Source organism: Cynocephalus volans, chromosome 6 (assembly GCF_027409185.1).
Source record: "Cynocephalus volans isolate mCynVol1 chromosome 6, mCynVol1.pri, whole genome shotgun sequence".
NCBI classification, from domain to species: domain Eukaryota; kingdom Metazoa; phylum Chordata; class Mammalia; order Dermoptera; family Cynocephalidae; genus Cynocephalus; species Cynocephalus volans.
The window spans coordinates 95,526,742-95,550,991 of record NC_084465.1 but is presented as its reverse complement, the minus strand read 5'-3'; the positions used below and the strand labels follow the sequence as shown (position 1 = coordinate 95,550,991).

The 24,250-nt window shown below is 47.6% G+C and overlaps 1 protein-coding gene across 1 annotated transcript in view; it reads right to left on the bottom strand.

The window, feature by feature from the left end:
• The window catches only part of RAB11FIP3 (RAB11 family interacting protein 3), an 88,737-nt gene that overhangs the window by 18,297 nt on the left and 46,190 nt on the right, over positions 1-24,250 (bottom strand). Inside the window, exons 2-6 of the mRNA XM_063101063.1 lie at positions 22,805-22,898; positions 17,104-17,198; positions 10,047-10,258; positions 5,359-5,508; positions 3,364-3,498 (exon numbers count right to left, since the gene is read on the bottom strand). Coding sequence (XP_062957133.1) covers positions 3,364-3,498; positions 5,359-5,508; positions 10,047-10,258; positions 17,104-17,198; positions 22,805-22,898 — 686 coding nt within the window. The remainder of the gene's footprint in view (positions 1-3,363; positions 3,499-5,358; positions 5,509-10,046; positions 10,259-17,103; positions 17,199-22,804; positions 22,899-24,250) is intronic.

Genomic DNA, 24,250 nt, shown 5'->3' with positions numbered 1-24,250 from the left:
GCACTCCATACACCTGCCTGGCAAAGGTTTGGAAAACCTTTCCTGCTGCCATTTGAGGGCAGTAAATACAGTCAATTACACATTGTCCATCTGATTTAGCCACCTCTAGTGGCAAAAAGGGGTAAACTTAGGTCACTTCTCATTTCTTAAGTCCAGCGTTTTATTTTCCAATTTAATTGCTAACCTATTAGCCTCAAGGTGCAAGGAGACATAACTCATCCTTCCAAGCACAAGAACCACCGCTGTCCTTGAACTCACAGCAGCAGACAAGCCACCTCTCTCTCCTGCTTCCTAATTTTTTTGTTTTTTTTTGTGCTGGCCAGTATGGGGATCTGAACCCTTGACCTTGGTGTTATAACACTGTGCTCCAACCCACTGAGCTAACCAACCAGCACCTCCAGCTTTCTTATCTCAAATACATCTGTGACTTTCTTCTAAGGATCAGGCAGAAAAATCCATTTGGGGAGAAATACATGCTGTGCCAGTTATCAACTTATTGCCTCTCAGTTCCCAATTCATCTTTTTACTTGTGCTGTGGAAACAAATCTGGGCCCTTTACATATTTTTCCTTTGTGATGCTAAATTCTGTCAGTAGAGGGCACCAGGGAGAGAGACGCTGCAGAGGAGAGGGTTTTCTTCCTGGGGGCCAACTTGCTCCTCTGGCAGGATCCTCTGGCACACAAGGCCTCAGGCACCCAGCTCCTGGCTACCAGGCATGGGTGGCCTCCTGGCGGCTTCCCAGCCAGCAGCTGCCCCAACACCTCCCGGGGCAATTTGGGTGGTAGAGTGCCTCTTGTGAGATTCCTCCCAGTGAAGAGCATTCCCGGCAGCCACAGGGTGGTTCTAGCAGGTGAACTCCTAAGCCTTCCCGTGAAGAGCATTCCCGGCAGCCACAGGGTGGTTCTAAGCAGGTGAACTCCTAAGCCCTGACAGCACAGCACCCAGCAAAGGTCTCTTCCACCTGTGTGCCACAGCCACACTGTCTCCAGCAGGGCCCAGACCTCCACCCTGGCAGGCACTGGCTGCGGCTCCTGTGCTCTTCCAGCAATTTTTACTCATATCAACCAACGCCTCGCTACTCCAGTCCCTTGGTACAGTCACTCTTTATACTAAACTTTCCCTGTTCAAATTACCAGGTGGCTCCCCTCTCCTAATATCATGTGTTTTCATACTAATCTAATTTTATCCTAATATTGCTGACATGCCCTACCACTGATAGGATAGACTTACTGTTCAGTTTACTTACTGACCTCTCAGGGACTGAACTCGCAGTCCAATGACAGCATTTATCATTTGTTTTTTTTTTTTTTTTTTTTTTTTTTAGCATTTATCATTTGAAAATACACCTCTGGTCAAAGACTTCTTAGACTCTACAAAACAAATTGCTTTTACAGAGGCTCCCAGGCTCCTGGAAACACAGTAGCTATTGGCATGTTCTGAGTTTTGTCTGGTAGACACTGCATCTGACATCAAGATCCGGATATGGTCTGGATTAAATCACCTTTTATCCACAAAGCATGGCCACATAAGTTTATCTTGAGGCAGTTCCATGGAAAACAAGAAGCAAGATTCAGATCTCCTTATGTGAGTGTTTAGGGAGGAATTTTCTGACTGACAGTTATGTATCCTGATTATATTGATTTTAACAGCATATTAACCCACCTTAAGTAGAATCTTTCTTAGGGAAAGGGGTGGCTGAAACTAGACGTGAGACCCCACTGGACTTGCTGGTCGTACTTAGCCACATCCTAGTCTGTTCTCTGTCCCCACAAAGCCTAGCACAGGTGACCATGGCCACCTTGGGGTAGGTTCTCACAGTGGGAAAAGCACTTCTGTGTAAAGAATCTTCAGAGGACAAAAGGTGAGAATATGTCTTCGTGTTTACTTTCAGATGTAGAGACACATAGCTGTACTCACACCCACTTATGCATAGGAGGACAAGTCTTCATATGGGAGGAACAAACGGCTCCGCAGCACCCAGGCGGGGCCACCTTCCCCAGTGGGTCTTTGGAATCATCAAATGCCAGATTTCCTCAAGTCTCCCTGAAAGGCCCCCTCAAAGAGCACTTCTGGTTTCTCATCAATGCTGTCAGGACCCCACCAGGCCTCCGCCTGATGCTCCCAACCAGCCATGAATGCCAGAGCCCCATCCCATCCTCTCCACCTGACCGGGCATTTGCTGAAGGCCTTGTGTCTTGCGATGTTGCACAGAACATAAGAAAAAGGGTCAAAATGTTAAATGCACTGGAACTGGAACTAGAGGCTGGATAGCAGGCGCAGGGCTGTTGGCAACAAGGATCCACCAAAAAGAATGAGCTGAAGACCTAAAGGGGTAGGAGGAGACATGGGGGCAGGCTCCTCACAATGGGTGAGCAATTTTTAGACCTCTAAACATGTGAAACCATCAGGATGGCTCACCTTTCTGCCACCTTTTATAAACCCTCCCAGCAGTCGAAAGCGCCTTCTTTCAGGAAGCCTCCTGGATTGCCAACCTGGAGTCTACAGCACTTCCACTAGCAGGAGCCTGCAAGTTCACTCACTTCCTCTTCTAGGCTCCCCTCTAGACCCTCCCCAAGCAGCCCACCTTGGGGCTTGCCCATACCACAAGCTCAATCAACAAGATGCGTAGTGGGCATGTTGACAGGTGCAAACAACCCAAAAACATTTTCTGTAACTGGGGTTTGTGAAGTTGTGAGGAGCCAGTAAAAGGAGCTCTCTTCCTGGAATGCCAACCCAAGGTGGGACTGGGCGCAAGGATTGAGAGGGAAGCAAAAGGCTTTGGTATAACTGCACCAGGAGATAGAGAGGGGAAATAGGACAGGGACTGGCCAGCCCGTGGGGCAGCAGGCACACGCTGGGGTCCTGTGCATCCATTTTAAAAACAGGGCAGCCCCAGAAAAACAAGTTCAGGGTAGGGGCCTACACTGAGAATACATAACCCTGATTTAGACTAATTCCTGAAAGCTGTTTACAAAACTGCTTTTAAAGACCACCTCTTTAAATTTCCCAGTTCTGTCTCATGTAACTCTCAATTAAAGAAATCTTTAGTAAAATTCAGGAGGTAACCGCTTTCACACTATGGACAGCACAGTGTCTACAGACAGAGCAGCTGGTTAGACTGCTGCATACATGTGGGACAGGAGGTGGAGCACAGAGGCTCACGCACAGCATGCAGGGGCAGAGGCCAGGCCAGGAGTGAGTCCTGCTGTCAGACCTCGGAGGACGCACCCCAAGAGCTGGCTGGGCCTGAGTGAGGGCCAGCTTGTGGCAGTCACTCCTTGGTCAGACCAGCAAGAGTGCTGTGGGCAGCGGGAGTCTCCCTCACCCAGAACAAAGAGGAAGGCCAGGCACTACAACAATTACCTATTCATTTCAAGATCATTCAGGCGAGCAGAAAGATCCTCAAGGCGGTTGATTTGTTTGTGGCACTGGCTACAGTAAAACTCAAAAGCCTCATCAGTGAGGATGCTGTGCAGCTTTGCAGCAAGTGGGTCGGTGCTAGAGAAATGAGAAGCGTCAGTTCAGGAGAGAGCAAGAACCCGCCAGGCTGTCTGTGACTCCACCTGAGGGGCTGAGGAGGACAGGGCAGGGAGCTGAACAAAAGCATGTTGGAAGAGAATCAGCTGTGGAGATTTCTGGCTCTTACTTCTGGACTGCTGTGAGCCCACATCCCTCAACGTCACCACTAGGAGCCCATGACAACACTGGCTCAAGCAGCAGAGGGCTCGGAACACACCTGGCTCCTTCCTGGTCAGGTGCACAGAAGAAAACAGGTGTAGCCCAAGAACTTCACTGTAAAACAAAACCCTTCTTCAACAAGAAGGTAAATGACTGGGCACACTGCTTTCTCTTTTGCCAAAAACACATCAATGTAATAGCAAAGCATGTCTCCAGGTGGAGTTTTACTTACTGTTTTATTTTAGTAAATGCTCCCAAAACCAGTATCAAAACCTATGCATGGATACTGAATCACCCATAGTTTTATGATTTTTAAGACTTGCATTAAAAATTCAAAATTCTATATTTTGGTGACGCTAGCTAACCTCCCTGTGATTTCATTCCAATGGGCTTTCAGGGGCACTGGTGGACAGTAATGCATGTGCTGCCAGAAGATGAGGAGTGAAGGTGGCCTCGTTCCTGGGCATCAGGAACCCCAGGTGGTTTGAAACAAATTTGGAAAGTTCAATTTAAAGAAAGGTTAAAAGTGAAACATAAAATGTAGCATAGAAAAAAACGAACTTTAGACAGAAAACAATGAAAACAAGAGACAGGGACAAACTAAACAAACAGGAAGAGATTACTAAAACGGGACAGAAACACAAGTCCCTGGGCCTTTATCAACATCACCATGCAGGTGCATGCTACGCTGGAAGAGGGAAGCAGCTGAAAACAAGCACATTGCCTTGCTCACTCGCAGCTCCCCAGGACATAGCCCCATGGCTGACAGGCAGCTTCAGGAAGGGTCCACGGAGGGCAGAAGGAGGGGACCCTGACAGGCAGATGGGCTGGCTCAGCTGATGGGGGCCCTCCTGGCACTGTCCTCCAGCCAGGCCTTTTGGGCATTGTTGACAACTAAGCTAAGGAAGAACCTCATGGTTGCTGGTTTAAACACTCAGGCCCTACTGTTGGCAAAGATGGAAAATTTCAGGGACCCAGTAGCAAAAGTTTCCAGTAAAGGTGGCTGTCATGGACAGGCTGCTCAGCTGGGCACGGGCCTCACTGTAGAGACAGGGTGCCCTCTGATGGCCCAAAAGCCAGAAGAGCACTGCCACATCCACAGACACAGCACACTTAGGTCCCTCGTCTGGAAACTAACCAAGCAAACTCCGAACTCTCCTATGGCTGCCACTTGCGCATGCGCAACCCTAAGAGGAAGTGGAGCCAGGGAGACCCAGCTCCACAGGAGGGAGCGTCTTACCCGTTAGAGATCACAGCTTGGTTTGTTCAAAGCCAGAACTTCCCAGGTGGTTTGGGGATGTCATGCAATTTATAAGGAAATGAATCCAAAGATTCGCCTTAGATCATTAAATTCTCCCTCAGAGTCAGCCACAGACCATGATGTGATCCATGACCAACAGCTAAGAACCCAGAAGCCAAGTTTCTGAACGCTGCTCTGCACTGCGTGATTCAGCTGAGGCCTCAAAAATTTGGAGTGATCTGGGAATGTCACAGGACAAGATGAATTTCAGCCAACTTTCATCCAGTTATAAATTTTAAATTTTTGAATGTGGTGTATTTAATTACATTACATCAAATAAAGCAAGTTTTCTCTTAATAACTTATGAACCAAAAAGGAAAACTTCCCCATATCTCAATACGAAGACAAGGGAGGAGGGAGCACAGTGCAGGAGGCATTACCTGGGGGTGAGGAAAGTGGGGTCACTGCAGCCCAGCTGCCCGTTGCAGAGGGTCTCCGGGGACAACTCTGCCTCGCTGCCTTCACCGTAGTCCTCAAAATGCTCCTCACCACCAATCACTGTGACGACAGACTGGCCACGTAAGTGGGATCTGCAGAGACAAAACAGAAATGACATATTCTGACTCAAGGCCATGGGCTGCCCACAGTGTGGACCGGTGCTCTCCATCAGGAATGTGCTGCAACCACACACATGAGCTCCAATGTCCTACGAGCCACGTTAAGAAAGAGAATTAAAGAAAGTGGTGAAATTGACTTTAATGTATTTCACTCAGCCTAACACACTCAAAATACCACTGCTTCAAAAGCTGGAGATGTTTCTGCATTCACTGTACACTTCCAGCCAGCAGCCTGCACCGGCCACGCCTCATATGCTCAGCACCCCACACAGGACAGCACAGGTACGTGTCAACACAGATTTACATCCGGGGCCAGGCACCCACCTCTTCTTCAAGGAGTTGCTGTCCTCATATACCACTGACCAACTGAGTTCAAACTGCTGCTTTAATTTAAAATTTGGAATAGCAGATTCCCACCAGGAAAGGGAAGGGGTTTCCCACTTTCTGGAAGACAGAGCTGCAGGTCTGGCCATGTGCTCAGGAACAGGGGCCTGGGGGTGCTCAGCTGACCTCTGGCCAGTCTGTGACTCATGGGGGCAATGGGCAATGGCTGTGGTCTTGGCTGCACCAGCACTAATCCTCCTGAGAGCCTGCAGAGCAGGCATGGAGCTCCTCTCAGGAGGGAAGGGGCCTCAGAGTGTAGTGACTCCCGTGCCCAGGAGAGGTCGGCAGAGGTGGGAAGACCTGCACGCTCTACCCCAGGCCCACACAGCTGCTGAGCATGTGCAGCAGGTCCCAACCTCACACCCACAAAGTACGCACACCACTGGCCAGTCCTGAGGTAATGCAGGATGAGTCACAAGGTCTTAAACACGTGCTTTCAGTAAAAATGACAGTGTACATACTATTAACTTGGTGTGTTCTCAAACTCCTCCTACATGAACCAAACAGGGACAGTCTCTTTAATTCACTGTTCTTCTAGCAGTATTTCCAGATAGGTTGTTCCCTGTCTGTGATCAGTCCCTCGTCTTCTTATAGAGTGACAGGAAGAAATAATTCCTCTTGACTATCAGTGTTTTAAATTAGGCTGGATTACAAGAAGACTCTGTTTTCTGTTTAAGATCAGGTATTTATTTTATCAACATGCCCAGATCCTGTGAGAGAAAACTGCCCTCAAATAGGGGAGAGCGAATCACCGAGAGGAAAACACACTGCTCCAATAGGCCAGGGAAGCCCCTCTCTGCCCTCCCCACAGCACGGAGCAGAGCTGGAAATAAACCTGTCCCCATGGGATACTCATGGTCTGAACCTCTACTTCCTCCAAAAAGAGGAGGGGAGGCTCAGCGCCCTCCAACTCTCCCTCCTCCTACCTCTCCTCGAGGCAATTCTTCCTGACGTCTGAGGAGAAGCACAGGAGGCCACATGCATTGTGCTCTGGGACCCAGAGACCTGGACCATACAGTTGAAGGTACATAAACTGGACATTCCACACACACACCAAACACACTTCCTATACCAAGTTCACAGAAAATGGGGTGACAGTAGCTTACAAACAGATCCCTGTTACTAATAAGCTTTTCAAAAATATTTGTCCCCAAAAAGATTTATATTTTTTAAAAACTAGTAATATAAAAAATGTTTCTCAGACCGGACATTAAGCAGACATGAAGCACTAGCTGTGCAGCATGAGAGCCTGACATCTGGAATTCTCCCACAACAAATCACTTCTTCACTAATGATTTCCCAATTTGGCATTTCTTCAGCTTTCTTTGATTACCTGACTCAAATTAAATTTAATGAAAAGAATGTAGCTTACTGACTTTAACAATACCTGTTAGGAAGCTACAGGCAAAGACAGTACTGTCAGTCCACTGTACCCGATGCTTGCACTTCTACCCTGCAGAACCTCCACAAGCCACACACGGCCACTGTCACTTCATGCTCCACTTCCACAGCCCGGTGCCCTTGGAAGGCGTATTTCTGGGTCGCAGCAGAGCCCGAGGCCTGCCTCAGCCCCACCTGGAATCACATCCCATGCTGTCTGCACCAGGCAATCACATTAGCACACAACAATCATACTGAAGAAGACCCCAAAAATGGGGAGAAGTACTTTGTTCAAGTCTTGGAAGACCCAATATTGGGAAAATGTTGATTCTCCCCCAAATTAACCCATGGCTCCAACACAATCCCAACCAAAATCCCAGCACATGCCTTTTTTCCAGAAACTACAAGCTGATTCTAAAGTCCACATGGAAAATAAAAGGGCCAAAAGGCATCAAAGCAACCTTGAAGGACAGGCTGGAGGACATACATTGGCAGACAGCATGATCTACAGTAACACTGGGGTAAAGAGACGGTGTGGTGTTGACCCAAGAATGGATGCACAGTCCAGAAACAGCCCCACACATATACAGCCGCCTCATGTGGCCAAGGTGACACGTGGGACAGTGAAGGATCTTTTCAAAAATGAGGCTGGGTTGATTAGATATCCATGTGGGGAAAGATGACCCCTATCTCACACCACACACACACACGCAAGATGATGTAGTGATTACCAACCTGAATATGAAGGTAAAACAATAATGCTCTTAAAGGAAAGCAGAAGTAAACATCATAGTGACTGTGAAGCAAGCAAAGATTTCTTAAATGGGACACAAAGTGCTACCCATGAAAGAAAAAACGATAGTCAGGACTATAGTAAAATTAAAAACATCTATTCCTCAAAGCCACCACAGAAGTGAAAAAGAATAGGAAAAAGTACCTGTGATACACATACCCAATAAAGGACTCACATCTAAAATATATTAAGAATTCCTACAGATCAGAAAGAAAAAGACAGACAACCCAGTAGACCTGGGGCAAGCCAAATGCTGCCAGGGCCTGTTTTACACACTGTTTTATTGGAATGCAGCCACGCTCACTCGCATATCTGTGTCTGTGGCTGATTCTGCACCACAAGAGCAGAGCTGGGTAGCTGCCATGGAGACCATGTGGCCTACAAGCCAAAAAAATTTACTGTTTGGCCTTTTGCAGAAAAAGTCTGCAGACCCTGCAACAAACAAATGGGCAAAAGGCTTGAATAGGTACTTCACAGAAGAGGAGCTCCAAGTGGGCACTGAATCTAGGAAAAGAAGCCCACCCTTGTCAGTCATTGGGACGTACAGAAGAGGACCACACTGCACCAGTACTGCACGCCTGCCAGAAAGTGAGCATGAGAAACAGAAATGCCAAGGTTGCCGAGGACAGGGTGCAACAGGACCCACAGATGGCTAGCCTGGGGGTTAGCACTGTGACCCTCAGGAAACTGTCTGTAACTGCAGGAACTGCAGTAACTCCTACAACTGGACTATATGCTTCTGATAACCCACTATCTCACTCCTAGGGACGTGTCACACCACCAAAAAGACATGTAATGTCTATAGCAGCTTTATTCTCAAAACCAAAAACGGTAAACTACCCAAATGCCCATCAACAGTGAAAGAAATTAAAAGTTGCAGAGCATTCATACAATGGAATACTCTGACAGTAATGAAAAGTAAATGACATAACTATGCACAAAAGTAGGGATGAATCTCATAACTATAATATCAAGTGAAAGAAGCCAGTTATAAAAAGGATACATACTGTGTGATCACACATATGTAAGACACAAAACCAGGTACACAACATGCTGCCATCAGAAGGCCAAGTGCCTGTAATGAGGCCTAAGGGGCACCTTGGTGCCGGCATGGTTTTTCTTGGCCTGAGAGCAGGTACACAGGGGTGGTCAGTTTGAAAAACCAGGTTGCCACGTGCCTATGCCATGGGCACTTACTTGTAGGTATACTTACTGAAGAGTAAAAAGCCAAAAACTCTGTGAAGGCAAACCAAAAATGAAATGAAATAAAATAAGCAAAACAAAATAAAAAACGCTTCCAAGCCCACTAAACACGGTGGCTTCCCGAACAACGCAGGGTGAAGCCTGAGCTCTTATTTGGGTCTGTTTGGCCACCAGGCACCCTTCTGATCCTACCTCCTGCCACCCTCCCCTCCCCTCCACTTCAACCCCAACTAGCTCCTTGCTGGTCTTCAAAAACAGGGGGCTAAAGACAACCTGGGGGCAGGTGAGGGGAGATGAGAACAGGTGGTCTGGTTAGGGATGCTGTAAAGATGAACGGGTTCCAAGACTCAGCTGGAAGACATTCACTGAGTATTAAGTTGTCTTGCCTGGGTTTTAAAAATTGTGCTGACAAAATCCAAAAGACTGAGTTAAAGTTTTCTCTGGTAATTTCTCTCTACCTCTGTAGCCAAAGAAGTTGGGCAACATTGAAAACCTCAGTCCTTTGCTGTCAGCAGGAGGGCATCTCCTGATAGGCAAGTCAGGTGAGACAGGTAGACTGTTTAGGCAGGTGGTTGTGGGCTTTTACAGGGAAGGTAAGCAGCTTCTGCAGGGTCACCCCCAGGGGTGTAACATATTCTAAACGACTCTGACACACACTCCTCCAGGAACCAAATTTGCCCATCAGACACGTGCATATGCTGCACACACGCCCAAGGTCGGTTTCCAGGTGGGGCCGCCACAGGGTACAGACCTGCCTGGGAGCAGCAGCAGGGCACCATGGTCAGGCTCCTCCATGGCATCCAGGCACTCGGAGGGCACCGCCGAGCCGCCTGCACTATCTGCATCCCCCTCAGGCTGCAGCTCGGTGTGTACCAGGGTGCTCGTGTCCTCATCAGTGAAGGTCTCACACTCACTGTAGGTGCTCTCAGAGCCCATGTACGCGCTGTCTGTCACCTCGTTGGCCTAGGAGAGAGCATGCCAACAGTCAGTCTGGGCACACAGCTGGACAGGACCCATGGATGCCCACACAATGCACTGCTCCACAGACATGGAAATGCCCAGGCAGAGGGAAAGCTTGTGATGTAGGGCAAGTCCCAACGATATTTCTAAGCAGAAACATTAGCCCATAATACAGAATTCAATACTTTTTAAGAATGAAAAATAGGCACATGTCCAAGAGCAGAAAAAAATTACTTGGAGTAATTTTTAGTTAGTTAAATAAACATACTGCACCTAAAACAGACACAAAGCAACCCAACACCATATGATAAATTCCAGTAGAACCACTCATGCTGTGGCTTCCAGCATTGGAATTATTTACATCCAAGGAACTGACAGTCAATAGGGTAAAAAATGTGGCTTTAAAAATTTTTTTTAAATTAAAAAGTCACCAATCAATAGCTGTTATGTATCTCCAGGCTATTACTTTGAAACTCATATTCAAGATCTAAAAACAAAATACTCATCAATCAATTAATTAACCAACAGTCTTATTTAACCAAATAGCCTTTATGGATTGGCTAAATGTCTACTTTCCCAGTAGACATACCTTTGTTTTTACTCTCACATACCTAGCACCTAGCACAGGGACCAGCATGTAGTGGACATTAAATACTTGGGGATTGTACAAATGAACTTAAAACTAAAGAAAAATTAAACAGGACATTTTCAATTTATCATCTCAACTTTAATTAAAATGAAACTGCAGGCCAGGAAAAGGATCCAACATTTCATGCTCAGAAGATTCTGAAGTTAACAATTTGCAAAGAAGTAAGATTTCAGAAAAGTTGCCATTCTAGCAAAAAAAAGATGTACTTTGCCCTTTGGTTCTGGTATCATAAGCAGAGTGTGCTCAGAGCTGTGAAGGCCACCCAGGAGCATCACCCCAGGCCACACTGACCCGAGCCTCCGAGTCTCATCTGAGCTGGCAGCAGCCTGGTGTGGCCAGTGAGAGGTCCCATCCATCCTCAGTCCACACATGACTCAACCACTCGGAGCCTGTCACCTCATCTGTAAGAGAGGGGCTATAAATACTGATCTCTTAAGGTAGCAACCTCATGGAATCTAGAGAGACAATAGGCAGGTGCTTTTCAAAGCATGGAAACTTAAATATTAGGGGATACACCTGTCACTGGTGGGTAGGAAAATCCCTGCTAGCTGTTTATAAACCCAGAAAAAAATAGAGAATAACACGGAATGTACCTACTGCAGGTGTTCAATTATGTTACTTACATTTCCAAGAGAAAACAAAATCTTTCCTAGAATCTAAGGAAGTAATTCATAAAACTAAGTCATTCATAAAAAGCATTCACTTCAAATTCTGAAATGAGGAAATCACTTTGAGAGGCATAGTTTTATTCATCACTGAGTGGTTCTCTTTCCTCAAGTAAGGCAGGGCCAGGACCCACCCCCCAGAGCAGGACTGGTTCTATGCTGGCACTTCAGGAAGCCAGACAGACCCCAGGATGTCTGCCAGAGTCTGGGCTCATGGGGGAAGGCACGACAGAGCCACACACAAAACCCAAATCACATTTCTGAGATTATCTGATGGGCAGCTACTAATCAATCCCACAGAACTGCACACTCACAGGGGCGCTGCCTGAGAGCCACCAGTTACAAAGACTCACCCAAGTGGCACTTGCAAGACCCACTGCAGACTTCTAAAAGGCGTGATTATTAACAATAACAAAGACCAAATTTGGCTATTCAGAATTTAGCCAAAAATTTATAAAAGAATATTGCTTCTAGTCTGCGAGGATGGTCCCATGGAGACCTGCCCCAAAATTGGCCTCTTGGTCCTCGGATGAGGGAAGCAGGCAGAGCTCATACCTCCCAGTCCTCGCAAGCAGGGCCAGTGAGAGCCACCCAGACATTAGCTGGGGTGGCTGTTCTTCCAAAGACCCTCAGAGATGGTTTTCTCTAAGTAACAGACTTGACTCCTGAAGTCAGCTTTTTAAAAATCCAAGCAACTGGGACTTCTGATAGACACTTGATGCACTTCTCTGGCAGATGTGAACACTGTGTCCCCAGTGGGCAGCTCAGACATTTGTAAAAACAAACCAACTCTTTCTTTCTCTTAAACGTAGCTTGCACAGCCCTGAGCTGAGTGTTTCTCCTCCCAGGAAGGGAAGAAGGTCCATACACTGGGACCTGCTGATTTCACAAAGAGCTCCCATCAAACCATCAAACCGTCAAACTTGTAGCTGAGGACAGATGGTTCGGGAAGGAAACAATTCCCCACTGACACAGGAACAATGAGGCAAATGCTATGCAAACTCCAGCTTCCCGTTAAGTCAGTGGCCGGGGCACCCCCGCCAGGCCCAGCACTAACACACTCTGTTCCGAGCAACTCACCTGCAGTTAAGCAGATCAAGGAGGGCAACTGCTCACCCCCACCTTCAACTCCTCATTTCCGAAGTGAACCCAGTTCCTCCCAGCATTGCTGCAGAGTGACTGGAGTATTACAAATCATGCAGAGATGGGCACAGGTTCATGCTACTCAAAAGGCTTTAATGTTTGCACTTACCCTTGTATTTGCTCCAAATTTTAAACAAATGGGGTTATGGAGGTCCTATCCCCATAGCACTGTTATAGGCCCTCAGAGATACCCTGGTGGGGGTGCTGGGCAGGAAAAAGCCTCTGCCTCGGAGACATGAACCCCTGAGGAGGGGGTTGCAGAGCAGCCCCAAGACTGGTCAGGGAGGACAGCTCAGTTCACAGGTTTTCCCCCTGCTAACAACACAGCCCCTGCCCTGACCTGTTCGTTTCCTGAGAGTCAGGTCAGCAAGTAGGCGTCTATGGGTCAAGGCTGCCCTGTGTAAATGCAGGCAAGCCAGGTGGTTTCCCAGGGCAGTGAGGTAATAATCACCTTCCTTTCCAGAGAGGCAAAAAGTTATCTTGGAACAAGGTGTGTGCTCACTCACAGTCTACTGGATAAAGTACAAGAACAGCTCACAGGCTCACCCATCAGTCTAGCTTTGCCCAGAAGCCAACAAGTCCATGTGACCAACTTTTAAAATGTTTACAAGTTACAAATGTTAAGATGAACACACTTGAAATCAACACGCACCTTAGAAACCTTGCCATGTATACCAATGTTACACTCACTAATTAACAAGTCATCTAAACTGCCCCTGGACAGACAACGAAGCCGAGTTCAGATCCATCAGGAATTCAAGTGTGGCCAACACTGCCCAGGGCTCCCACTCTCCGGGTCATGCCTCCTTCCTCCCTGAAGCTTTCTCCTCCACGGGAAGCTGAAGACTGGGCACAGTGCATGTCTGTGTCTCCTCTTACCCACACAGGCCAGGCCTGGCTCTGCACACGGACTCCAGGAAGGGCGTGCTGCTGGAGATGGCCTTCCCATCCTATCCCCGTCTGGACTGGTCGCTGGCTTCTCTCAACTGACAACACGTCACCTTCCTATTTGCTAGTCTAATCGTGCTGTGATTTCTGCAAAACCTATCTCACCTAAAGGCACATCACTGCCTAGGAGAATGTTTAATCTGCTCCCAGACATGCTCTGTTAAGCCTCCTGTTGTTGCTGGCCACAGAGGGAGAGGCGAAGTTCAGAAAGTGTCCTTGCTGGTTTTAACAAACAGCTAGTCAGTCAGGACTCCAAACAGAGCGGCTTTTGTTTTTGACTTTCCAACCTTTCTGATAACAGTTTGTACAAAAGACATATGTCCCCATCATTTTACTAAGGCAGCTCTTTTCTCCAGATGCCAGCAGTGGGAGGAGGAGGGAGGAACAGAGGAAGCACAGCGGGGATGATTCTGTGAGGTGCGCTCTTATCTTTTGGTTTGCGCCTGTTCTCTCTGTGACTTCATGGCTCTCCCAGAAATCCTGATAAATGGGTTCTGACCCTGCACACCACTTTCCATCCTCCACCTGCACAGATTCATAGATCAGATGCTTTCTTCTCATCACCATTCCATGAACTCAGCGGCAAACACTGATCCATTCCCCCCAACTCTTCCCCTCTTACTCAGGAATGACATCAGCAACTTTCTCCTATGAGGAGCTACAAGCCAAAAGGATCCTTGGGAAAACGTCAGGAGCCAGGAGACCCACTAAGACGTTCCCGGCAGGAAGCTGAAGCTCATCAGTAATTAACTGCACACACTGCCCCGACCAATGCCATGTCTGAACACTGTAGTGATCCCATTAAAAAAAAAAAAAAAGCTCTGACTGGAACCATTTTCAGAAAATCAATAAAAGGCTTATCTCTGAAGTTCACCAGTGGAGGGCCTCCAAATATGATATACAGTTGTAACATACATACTCTCCATTCATATTTTAGACTTTTTAAGATTACATGATGTACAAAGGTTTTTGTTTTTTATTTTTTTAAAAGAGGACCAGTAAGGGGATCTTAACCCTTGACTTGGTGTTGTCAGCACCACGCTCAGCCAGTGAGCTAACTGGCCAGCCCTACATAGGATCTGAACCTGTGGCCTTGGTGTTATCAGCACCGCACTCTTCCGAGTGAGCCACGGGCCAGCCCTTGTTTTTGTTTTTTAAAGAAGAGCAATCTTTCTATAAGTTTAACAATGTCTAGTTCTCCTCTCCTAAAAATTGCATCTAAAAACCTTAAAAAGCAAGACTAAGCGAGAGACTCCAAGTTTATGATATTCTGGATGTTAGGCAATTATGTTTTAGCCGATGTCTAAGACAGCAGCAGGCGGACGGGAGGAACACCCAAAATTGGCTGCGGAGAGTTTCAGGTCCCTAGAACAGCACGTTTCAGAGAATCACAAAAAAAACCCTCCCCCTTCTTCCTCACCACCACATCCCCTTCCTGCAGGGCGAATTTCTCCACCTATAGAAAAATCCCAACTCAGCTTAAATCCCACTCGCTTCCCTCCCCTTCCTTCTTAGCCAATAGGAACAGTCCAGCTCATCCTAACTGGATATAAAAGGCCCACCCCAACTCTCTCTGCTGCTGCTCCCACTTCCGAGAGGGCAGCCTCCTTGTTCATTTTGCCTGCCTAATACACTTTGGTTTGAGTCGCTGTCTCCTGGTGTGTTTTATTTTCATGCTCAGGCCGGGGCTTTTCCTTTCACTGGAAAAGGCAGAACTATGGAGATGGTGAAAACATCAGTGGTTGCCAGGGGTCAGGGGGTGGGTGGGAAGGGATGACTAGGCAGAGAAAAGAAGAGAGGATTTTTAGGGCAGTGTATGATCCTGTAGTGGTGGACACATATCGTAATACATCTGTCAAAACCACAGAATGTACAGCACCAAGAGTGAACCCCAGTGTCAACTGTGAGCTTCAGTTAATAGTAATGTGTCAATATTGGTTCACTATTGTAACAATGCACCACCCAACGCAAGGTGCTCATCAAAGGGGGAACCACGTTTGGGGAGGGGTGGTATACTGATAGTACACTTACTATCTGTTCCATTTTCTGTAAACTGAAAACTGTTCTACAATATAAAGTGTACTAATTTTTTTAAAGTAACAAAAACTTAAAAAGTTTAATCCATTCTAAAAAAGAAATTAGGATCTAAAAATCTGAGAAGCATTCCTTTTGCACAGTCTTCAAAACATCAGATTCCACCTGAGCCTTCTGAAGGTGACAAGCTTGAAGCGCCAAGGACATGCCAGGCCACATCTAAGGCAGGCTGCGAGGGATCTGCTGTTCTGGGGCCAGGAGGGGGCCGGGATGTGATGGCAGCCCCCGCCTACTCCATCCAAGCTCCAGGAAGCAGCCTCCATATCACTGGTGAGTTCTCACCCTTTCAGACCAAACAGGCCCTTTAAATACAAACTGTGTTGATGCCTTTACTATCTTGAATAACATAATTCAGGTGTTGGTGTCCTGGGGCTGTGTGGGCAGAAGTGACAGACTGCCAGAAAGGAACCTGCTTACCTGAGGGGTGACTAACACCTGGGGCAGCTTTTCAGAGCAGGGACAGGAGACACTGAAGGGAAACAGTGGAATATCATGGATCTCCTGGTGGTCAGTGTTCAAAATCTAGCTGAAACTACTGTATGCAGCCCCTTGTTTTACAAAGGGGCCGAGGCTCAGAGGACTGAAGTGAGGAGACTCAGCCCCAGCAGCTCGTAGCCCAGCCCTACTTCTGGAACCCTCACTGGGCAGCAGAGGGCTGACCGGGGCTGACCAGAGGCCTCTTTCCCAGCAGCCCCCAAGGGTTCAGGTGCAACTTAATGTATTTTGTAAAGAAGCATTCCAGACCCAGCCACATGGCTCTCCTGGTATCTGACCCCTCCCAAGATGAGTGGGCCCAGCTACAGTGGCCCGTCTCCTGTGGCTGTGCTCATAGACCTTCTCCTCAGCTGTGCTGAGGACAGGGACCCACAGTTACAGAAGACACCAGGTCACAATGACAACCCCAGCTGCTTCTGGGAGCAGGGGGTGGAGGGCAGCCAAGCAGGAGGCAGGTGAATGTCAAATGTCCCCAAACACAGAAAATCATTTGAAAGTTGATAAAAGGAAACCTCATGAGTCCTCTGCTCTGTCCTTCCATGGCAGCTTGGCAGAAAGTGACAGTGACAATATCCCCACGTTCTACTAGACCACAGGCTCCAAGGGAAGACTCCTGCATGTGCAGCAGAGCCTTATCAACCTCCTGCCACAGCCATGATCCCCCAGAGACCAGAACCCAACAACCACAGCAACCTCCAATAGTGTGCACAGGGCAGGAGAGGGAGCCCCCCTTCCCTTCATGCCTATTTCTACAGAAATAGCCCTGGGGGCCACTAGTGAAGCAGAATTTGTAGCGCATAAGGGAAAAAGTAGAACTCAAACTCCTTCTCAGCACTTAGGTGAAAACCACTTGCCTCATAGGTGACGAAATCGTCGAACTCATCAGGGCAGGCCGGGGGCTCCTCCTCCTGGGCAGGTGCAACACTACCATACAGCTGGCCATCAGGATCTGCAGGGAGAAGACCCAGGGCTAAGGCAGGCCACCCAGAGCCATCCACAGTGAGGCCAAGGGTGAAGGTGTTCCCTGGGAAGGACGCCTCTAGGGGCTGATGCAGGAGCTGGGGGCTCTGGGGTCACTGCAAGCCAGGGAGGGAGGGAGTCCACCAGACTCGCCATGAGACATCCAGGGAAAGAGGCAGCATCCCCCATGAAAACGATGCTTCCAGAATTCTGAAGAGCTGGTGTAGAGGGAGAATAAAACTTTTATTTCTTAAAAGAACCAGACGGCACTGTAAAAGAAAAAGAGCAAGGTATCAAGCTCTGTAAAACCACTCACTTTTTAAAACCTTTAAAAAGTGTTAGGCACCAATCAGATTTAAGTTTTAAAAAACATTTGTGGGCTGGCCAGTTAGCTTAGTTGATTAGAGTGCAGCCTTATGACACTAAGGTCATGAGTTCAGATCCCTGTACCATCCAGCTGCCAAAATTTAAAAAAATAGAATTTGTTTGTGGAGGTATAGGTATGATAAAATAATACAAAAATAACACCTTGTCCTGGGTGCTGGGCTCATTGGCAATTTTTATTTTCTTCTTTTTGCTTATCTTCTACAATAAATGTTTTAGAAAAAAACTTTTTAAAAAAGCTATTTTCTCAAGACTAACTCTGAATAGACATCACTTCTCAAACATGACTCATCACACAGCATCTGCCCTTCTCCTTCTATAGGAAAAGGCACTGACTTCCATGGTCTTTTGGTGATGTTCAGGGGAACATGCAAGAGATGGAAGACGCTATGTTCCTGATACTGTCCCACTATCAGTGCAATTACTTACTTAAAATATACCAGTTACTTATAACATATCAGTCACTTATTCAATATCTTTAATGTAATCTAATCTAACATCAGCCACTTTAAAAAGTGGTGTAGTCTTTTGATGGTCAAATCAAAAGCAACCTTCCCTAGACACTCCTGGGAAAACTGCTTTGAAACTGCGAGCAAGGGCTTCCCCTAGCTGTGCCAGAGGATGTCCAGAGAACATTCTTGCTATGCATCCGGACCGCAGTGGGGAAAATGCTGCCCTGTGTCCCACATCCCCCAGCCAGGTGCAGAAGTCAGTCACCATGACTACCCAGGTAACTGGGGAAGGGAGAACAGGTGTTGGAGGACCCCTCACCACAGAGCAGAGACAAGACATACTGCTACTCCATTCTGTTTCTAAAGATTTCTCTCAATTTAAACAGAATAAAAATTTCCCTTGACAATCGTGCGAATTCAACCCTTTACACATTTGGTAATTACAAGATGCCACTGATAACTCAATACTGCTTTGTAGTTGTGGTTAGACCCTCATGCCAAATCCCCCCTGTGGCTGTTGTGCTAAGAACCACAGGGACTCGTGCTGCTGCTGCTGTGTGCTGCTCTCCCCGGGAACCGGGCTGAGTGTCTGAGTGGCCTGGACTGTGTCCAGGAGTGAAGGAGCCTCTGAGCATGGCCTCACTGAATCCCTCTGGCTGGACCTGGCACTTGCCATCCTCAGAGCAGGCTGGAGTCCCTGCATAAGAGCTTTGGGTCTGTGGTGCAGGAACTGCAATACAACTATATAGAACTATAAACCCCTTTGCGTATGTATGTGTAGGAGGAAGAATGGGGAGAAGGGGCTGCCAAGGACAGAACTCCATGGTTTCTGGAGGAAGGGAGTGCAGGAGGACCAATTATCCCAGTGCAGTTTGAGACTGAACACACATTTTGGAAAAGGCTAGACTGTCTCTGGACAATTTTCCCACTATCAAATTTTAACAGTCTTGCCTGCACTTCCAAAAACAGAAACATGGAATTCAAAACTTTCAAAATACAGCCCTGCATCCTAAGACACAGTGGACGTGTGCTCAGATTCTGACAGTGAACAGTCTAAGAGTTCTGCCCCACAAGGCAGAGAAGGAGATGTGAACGCAGCTGGCGTTTTTATATTCTTGATGGGAACTAAAAATGATTCTTATATCAGTTTTTCCGACAAGAACTGAAATAATTTTCAATTAAGTGGAAATTTTTAATGTACATTTATCTTATTCTTCCAGAGCCTGAGGGGTGCTGAGCCAGAGCAATGGCCTATTTGTAACAACTCCCTCTCTCTATCTCATTCTATTCCTGAAATAAGGCCTGTGGCTATGACAGTAAAAACCTCCTTGCGCTTCCCTGCAAACTGGGTCAATATATTGTGCTGTTTGCTAGGCCGCTGCTCGATGCAGACCAAGTCTGACAGACAGACATGTTGTCCGCAGCTGCAACAGCACACTGGAGGTAAAAACCTGAAGTGAACTTCAGCTGAGATGCATTTCAGATAATCATGCTTTCCTTTCTTCTAAATGCTATAATTACAAAATTGTCTTTGACTTGCTTTTATTCTATTTTCACTCTCCTTGCCTAATGAAATCTAACTGCTGGGGAACCCACTTGGGCCCCACCGGCCCATCCTCCCCATGCCTACACCTGCTCTGCAGTATCCTTGGAGCCCCGTCCCCTCATATCAGCTGAGAGACGTCCCACGCAGCTGGTGCTGAGGTTGAGGGGTGCCCCTGACCAGCCTCCTGGGAGCCTGGGGCTGGGGCTGGAATTGTGAGGAAGGCCAAGACCTCCCAGGGCACCCACAGCCCAGCGTGCCTACACTGCCCCGACCTCCACCTTCTGACCCTGGCCTCTCTACAGTTCCCAGACGTGCTAGGAGCAGCCCTGCCTCAGGGCACCCCCTGCCTCGATGCTGCCACCCCCTCCCAGACTTTCTTAGGGAGACCCCACCCATCTGCTTCACCTTCCTCCCTAGCTCCTGCCATGCTGTGTTGCTGCTAGTGGTGGCCGTCTGCTACTAGGAAGCCAGCTCCCAAGGGCAGGGGGTTCTGCACTTCCCTTTTGTGCTGTGTACCCAGAGCCTGGAGCAGTTGGCTTGGCTCCACAGTGTCCATAGTCCTTATGGGTCTCAGCCATGCCCTTCCTTGGCTGCAGCCACCCTCACCCAGACTGATTCTAGCTCTCATCCCTGAGGTCTCATCACTGAGCTCTCCCCACCCCATCTGCTGTCCAGGCCAGGAAGGTCCCCCTTACCTCCCATGCCACTGCTCCCACCCTTCTCTGTCCCCTCAACTACACACCCACGGGCAAAACTGTCCCTTCTCTGCCCCCTCAACTACATACCCCAGGGTCCAGGGGTCTGCTCTGCACAGGCTGAACTCAAGGAGAGGGGATGGGGAGCGCCTTCTGCAATATACCCTCCAACATGGCATCAGGTTGAGACAAAGCCTCGTCCTCTGGGGATGATTCTATTCCAGAATGTTCTTGCCACTGAAGAAACAAACAAAGCACCACTTCCTGGAACATCCACACTAACTCCAGAACTGGCTGCAAGGTTCCTATTTTTAATTAAATCAAAGTGGAAATATTACAAAAAAGAATGCAAAAATAATGAGATTACAAACCCCCATGGGGCTAAGGGCAATGTGTGTGTGTGTGTGGGGGGGGGTGGTACCAGCTGGAGGCAGGGCTTCCCTCCAGGTGTCCTGACTTGGAGGCTCTGAGCAGCACTGGGCTACTCCCCAACTCACTTCTGGAAGACACACACTAGCTGCTCCCCAGTGGTTGCTGTGAAGTGTGGGAACAAGGCAACGGCACTTTACAAACAGATAAAGCCCCATAAGAGAAGCAGAGGTCCAGATGCTGTGGGGTGGAGAGGAGCTGGGGACAACAGGCAGGTTTTGTGCATCCAGAGCATGGAGGTGAGACCCCACCAGGAGGTGGCTCCCTGCAGAGGGAGGCAGAGAGGGGATTCTGAGTCCAAACAAGAGAGCCCTGGCCGGCTCAGACGACAACTAACTCATGCCCCCCGCCAGGTGAAGAGTCATGATTCCCCTCCCAGGGCCCACCTGTCAGCCCATGGGAAGGACAGAAGGGCAACGGCTGCCAGTGGGAAAAGCCCAGGCAAAGGCAAGGAAGAGGGAAGAGGGATGGTGTTTGGGAGAAGGCTGCACCTCTGCGTGTCAGGGTGGATGGCTAACCATTAAGGAAAGACGCAGACTCGGGGACAGCTCAGCCCCTACCTGCCACCCCGACAACAATGGCACTTCAACTACTTGTCCCCCATCCCTGCCTGCTGGCCTCACTCGATGCTGCCTCACCACAGAGCCCCCAGGCTCGGTGTCGCAGCAATGCTGTCACGCACCATGTTTCTGGGTGAAAGAACAAAAAGTCCAACGAAGAGCAGCACACAGGTGATGACACAGAACATTACTCAGACCTATCCGGGGACTTGGTACTCAGGAAACCTAGCCCCTAAGTGACACTGTCAAGCAATAATTTGGGGGAGGGAACAGACTAGACAGTACTGAGAAGACCTCAGGTCCAAGGGCTGCACCCAAACCACACCCCATGACTCCATGGTCCCGGCCGAGGTCTGATTTATCCACTAGTGCAGTAAAGAGGGAAATGGCCTGCCACCATCACTCACACCACCCAGCCTTGGCCAAGAGTATGAGAAGGATAGGTTTATCCAGAGCTTCAGAATTCAATTTAAAAAAGACAGTGTATGGCACAACTGGTGAGTATGAAATGGCACGACCACTCTGAGGAACTCTGGCAGCTTCATAAGAAACTAAGCTTAAATTCAGCACGTGACCAGTCACCCTATGACATGAAAACCTGCATCCACACAGACTTATACACACATGTTCTCAGCAGCTTTATTTGTAACAGTCCAAAGCAGGTGTCCACCACCAGGACAGTCAATAAACAGGATGTAGTACAAGCACACAATGCAACACTACTTTCCATCAGAAAAAACGGTTTACTGATACATGCGAACCACATGGATGAATTCCAAAGACATCACGCAGGAGTACACACTGGTGATTTTATTTATATGATGTTCAGGAGAGGCAAACTAGTCCATGGTGACAGAAGTCAGCACAGAAGGTGCTGATGGGAGGGAGGGGACTGACAGGAGGGGCTAGGGTGGGAGGGAACCATGTGGTAGTGGTGACCTTCTTCACAGGGATTTGCTTCACCAGGCACAGGGATGTGTCAAAACTCAGAACGGGACACTTAAGATCTGTACATTTCACTGTAGGTCAATTCTTTCTCAAAAAAAGATTGCAAATACTGAACTCTAGATGATGACTAACATGTGTGTTGAAGAGTTCAGGGTAAAGTGTACAGAATACTGATTTGAAATGCCTCCCACTAAAAAAAAACTAGTGGACACACAGGAGGGATGGAGATGCAAGAAGGAAACAGAGTGAAACGCTGCCTGTCGTATGTGGGTGGTGTACAGGTGCTCCTGTGCAATTCTTTCAATATTTTCATATGTTTGAACATTTTCATCACAAAACCTTTGAGGGAGGGCAGAGGCTTCCTAACATTATGAACAAGCAGTCAAGTCAGTCAGTTCTGGAAGATGGTGGTGAGGGGCAAAGAACCAGAGAGGAGAGAGACCATCTTGACCCCCCGAGGCATGCCAGGGCTTCAAGGAGAAGGGAAGACGACAAGCTCGGCAAGAGGAGTTGGAGGGTGCCGGTGGTCAAGGGGGCAGCTGAGGAAGGGGGTGCTGGAAGCACAGGGTGGGACAACTGACCTCCGTTTCTGATGGCTGTGATCCCTTGGTAGAAGTCTTCAAAACTGATCACACCGAGTCCACTGGGATCCAAGTACTTAGTTAAGTCCTTCACCTGCAATTGCCAAATGAAAACATGTTACCCAAAGACTTTACAAAAACTGGGTGAGGGTGTGTCATGTGCTTGACCTTTTTACCACACAGAGAAGCAGGCCGCCTGCAAGGTGCAGTGCAGAAAATAAGAGTCTTTGGCTCCTCTGATCCAAGAGGCAAAGGTGGCTGCCGAAGGCCACACAAACAGCTCCAGCCAAAGGACAGCAGGCATCCTGAGAAGCTTCCAGCAGTACCTAGGATCTTGAATCATGGAAATAAGACCCTGGCTGTCAAAAAGTCAACAGCCATGTTTCCTGGGTGGGAAGATCAGAAGTTTTGGAGCTTAGGTATTGTTCTACCAAGTATCTAGAATATTTACACATAGCATAAACCCATGCCACCCATACAGACAGGCTTTCCCAGCTGCACAGAGTCCCTCAGTAGGAAATAACTGAGGCAAATAGACCCTGGATATCAAAAGTCACAGAAGGTAAGTAGGATAATTCACACATGGGATGTTACAGAGAATGAAAACTCTACAGAAAGAAGATAGGTTTATATTGCCAAGTATAAATTAGATTTCATCAAAATTTAAAACCTTTGCACTTCAAAAGACAACATTAATAAAACCAAAAGACACAACACAGACTGTGAGAAAGTATCTGCAAATCATATATCTGACAAAGAACTTGCATCAAGAATAGATTAAAAAATCTTACAATTCAATTCAATAAGATGACAACCCAATTTTCTTTTATGGGCTAAAGATTTAAATAAACATTTCATTAAAAAAAAGATAAACAAATGGCTGATAAGCACATGAAAAGATGCTCAATATTGGGCCAGCCCCGTGGCTCACTCGGGAGAGTGCGGCGTTGGTAGTGCCGAGGCCACGGGTTCGGATCCTATATAGGGATGGCTGGTGCACTCACTGGCTGAGCGTGCAGACCACACTGTGCCAGGGGTTGCGATCCCCTTACCGGTCAAAAAAAAAAAAAAAGATGTTCAATATCATCGGTCCTTAAGGAAATGCAAATTAAAACCACAATGATGTATCACTCACTAGAATGGCTATAATCAAAACAGCTGACAATAACACACATTGTGAGGATGTGGAGAAACTGGACCCTCCTATGTTGCTAGGAGAAATATAAAATGGTCTGGCTAATTTCAGAAACCATTTGGCAATTTTGTAAAAAGTTGAACATAAGCTTACCAAACAATACAGCAACTCCACTCTTAGGATGTGTGCACAAAAACGTGTATGCAAATGTTCACAGCCACATCATTCATAATACCCAAAAAGAAGAAACAACCCAAATGTCCGAAGATGGATCAACTAAAGAATGGATAAATAACATGTAGTGTATCCAT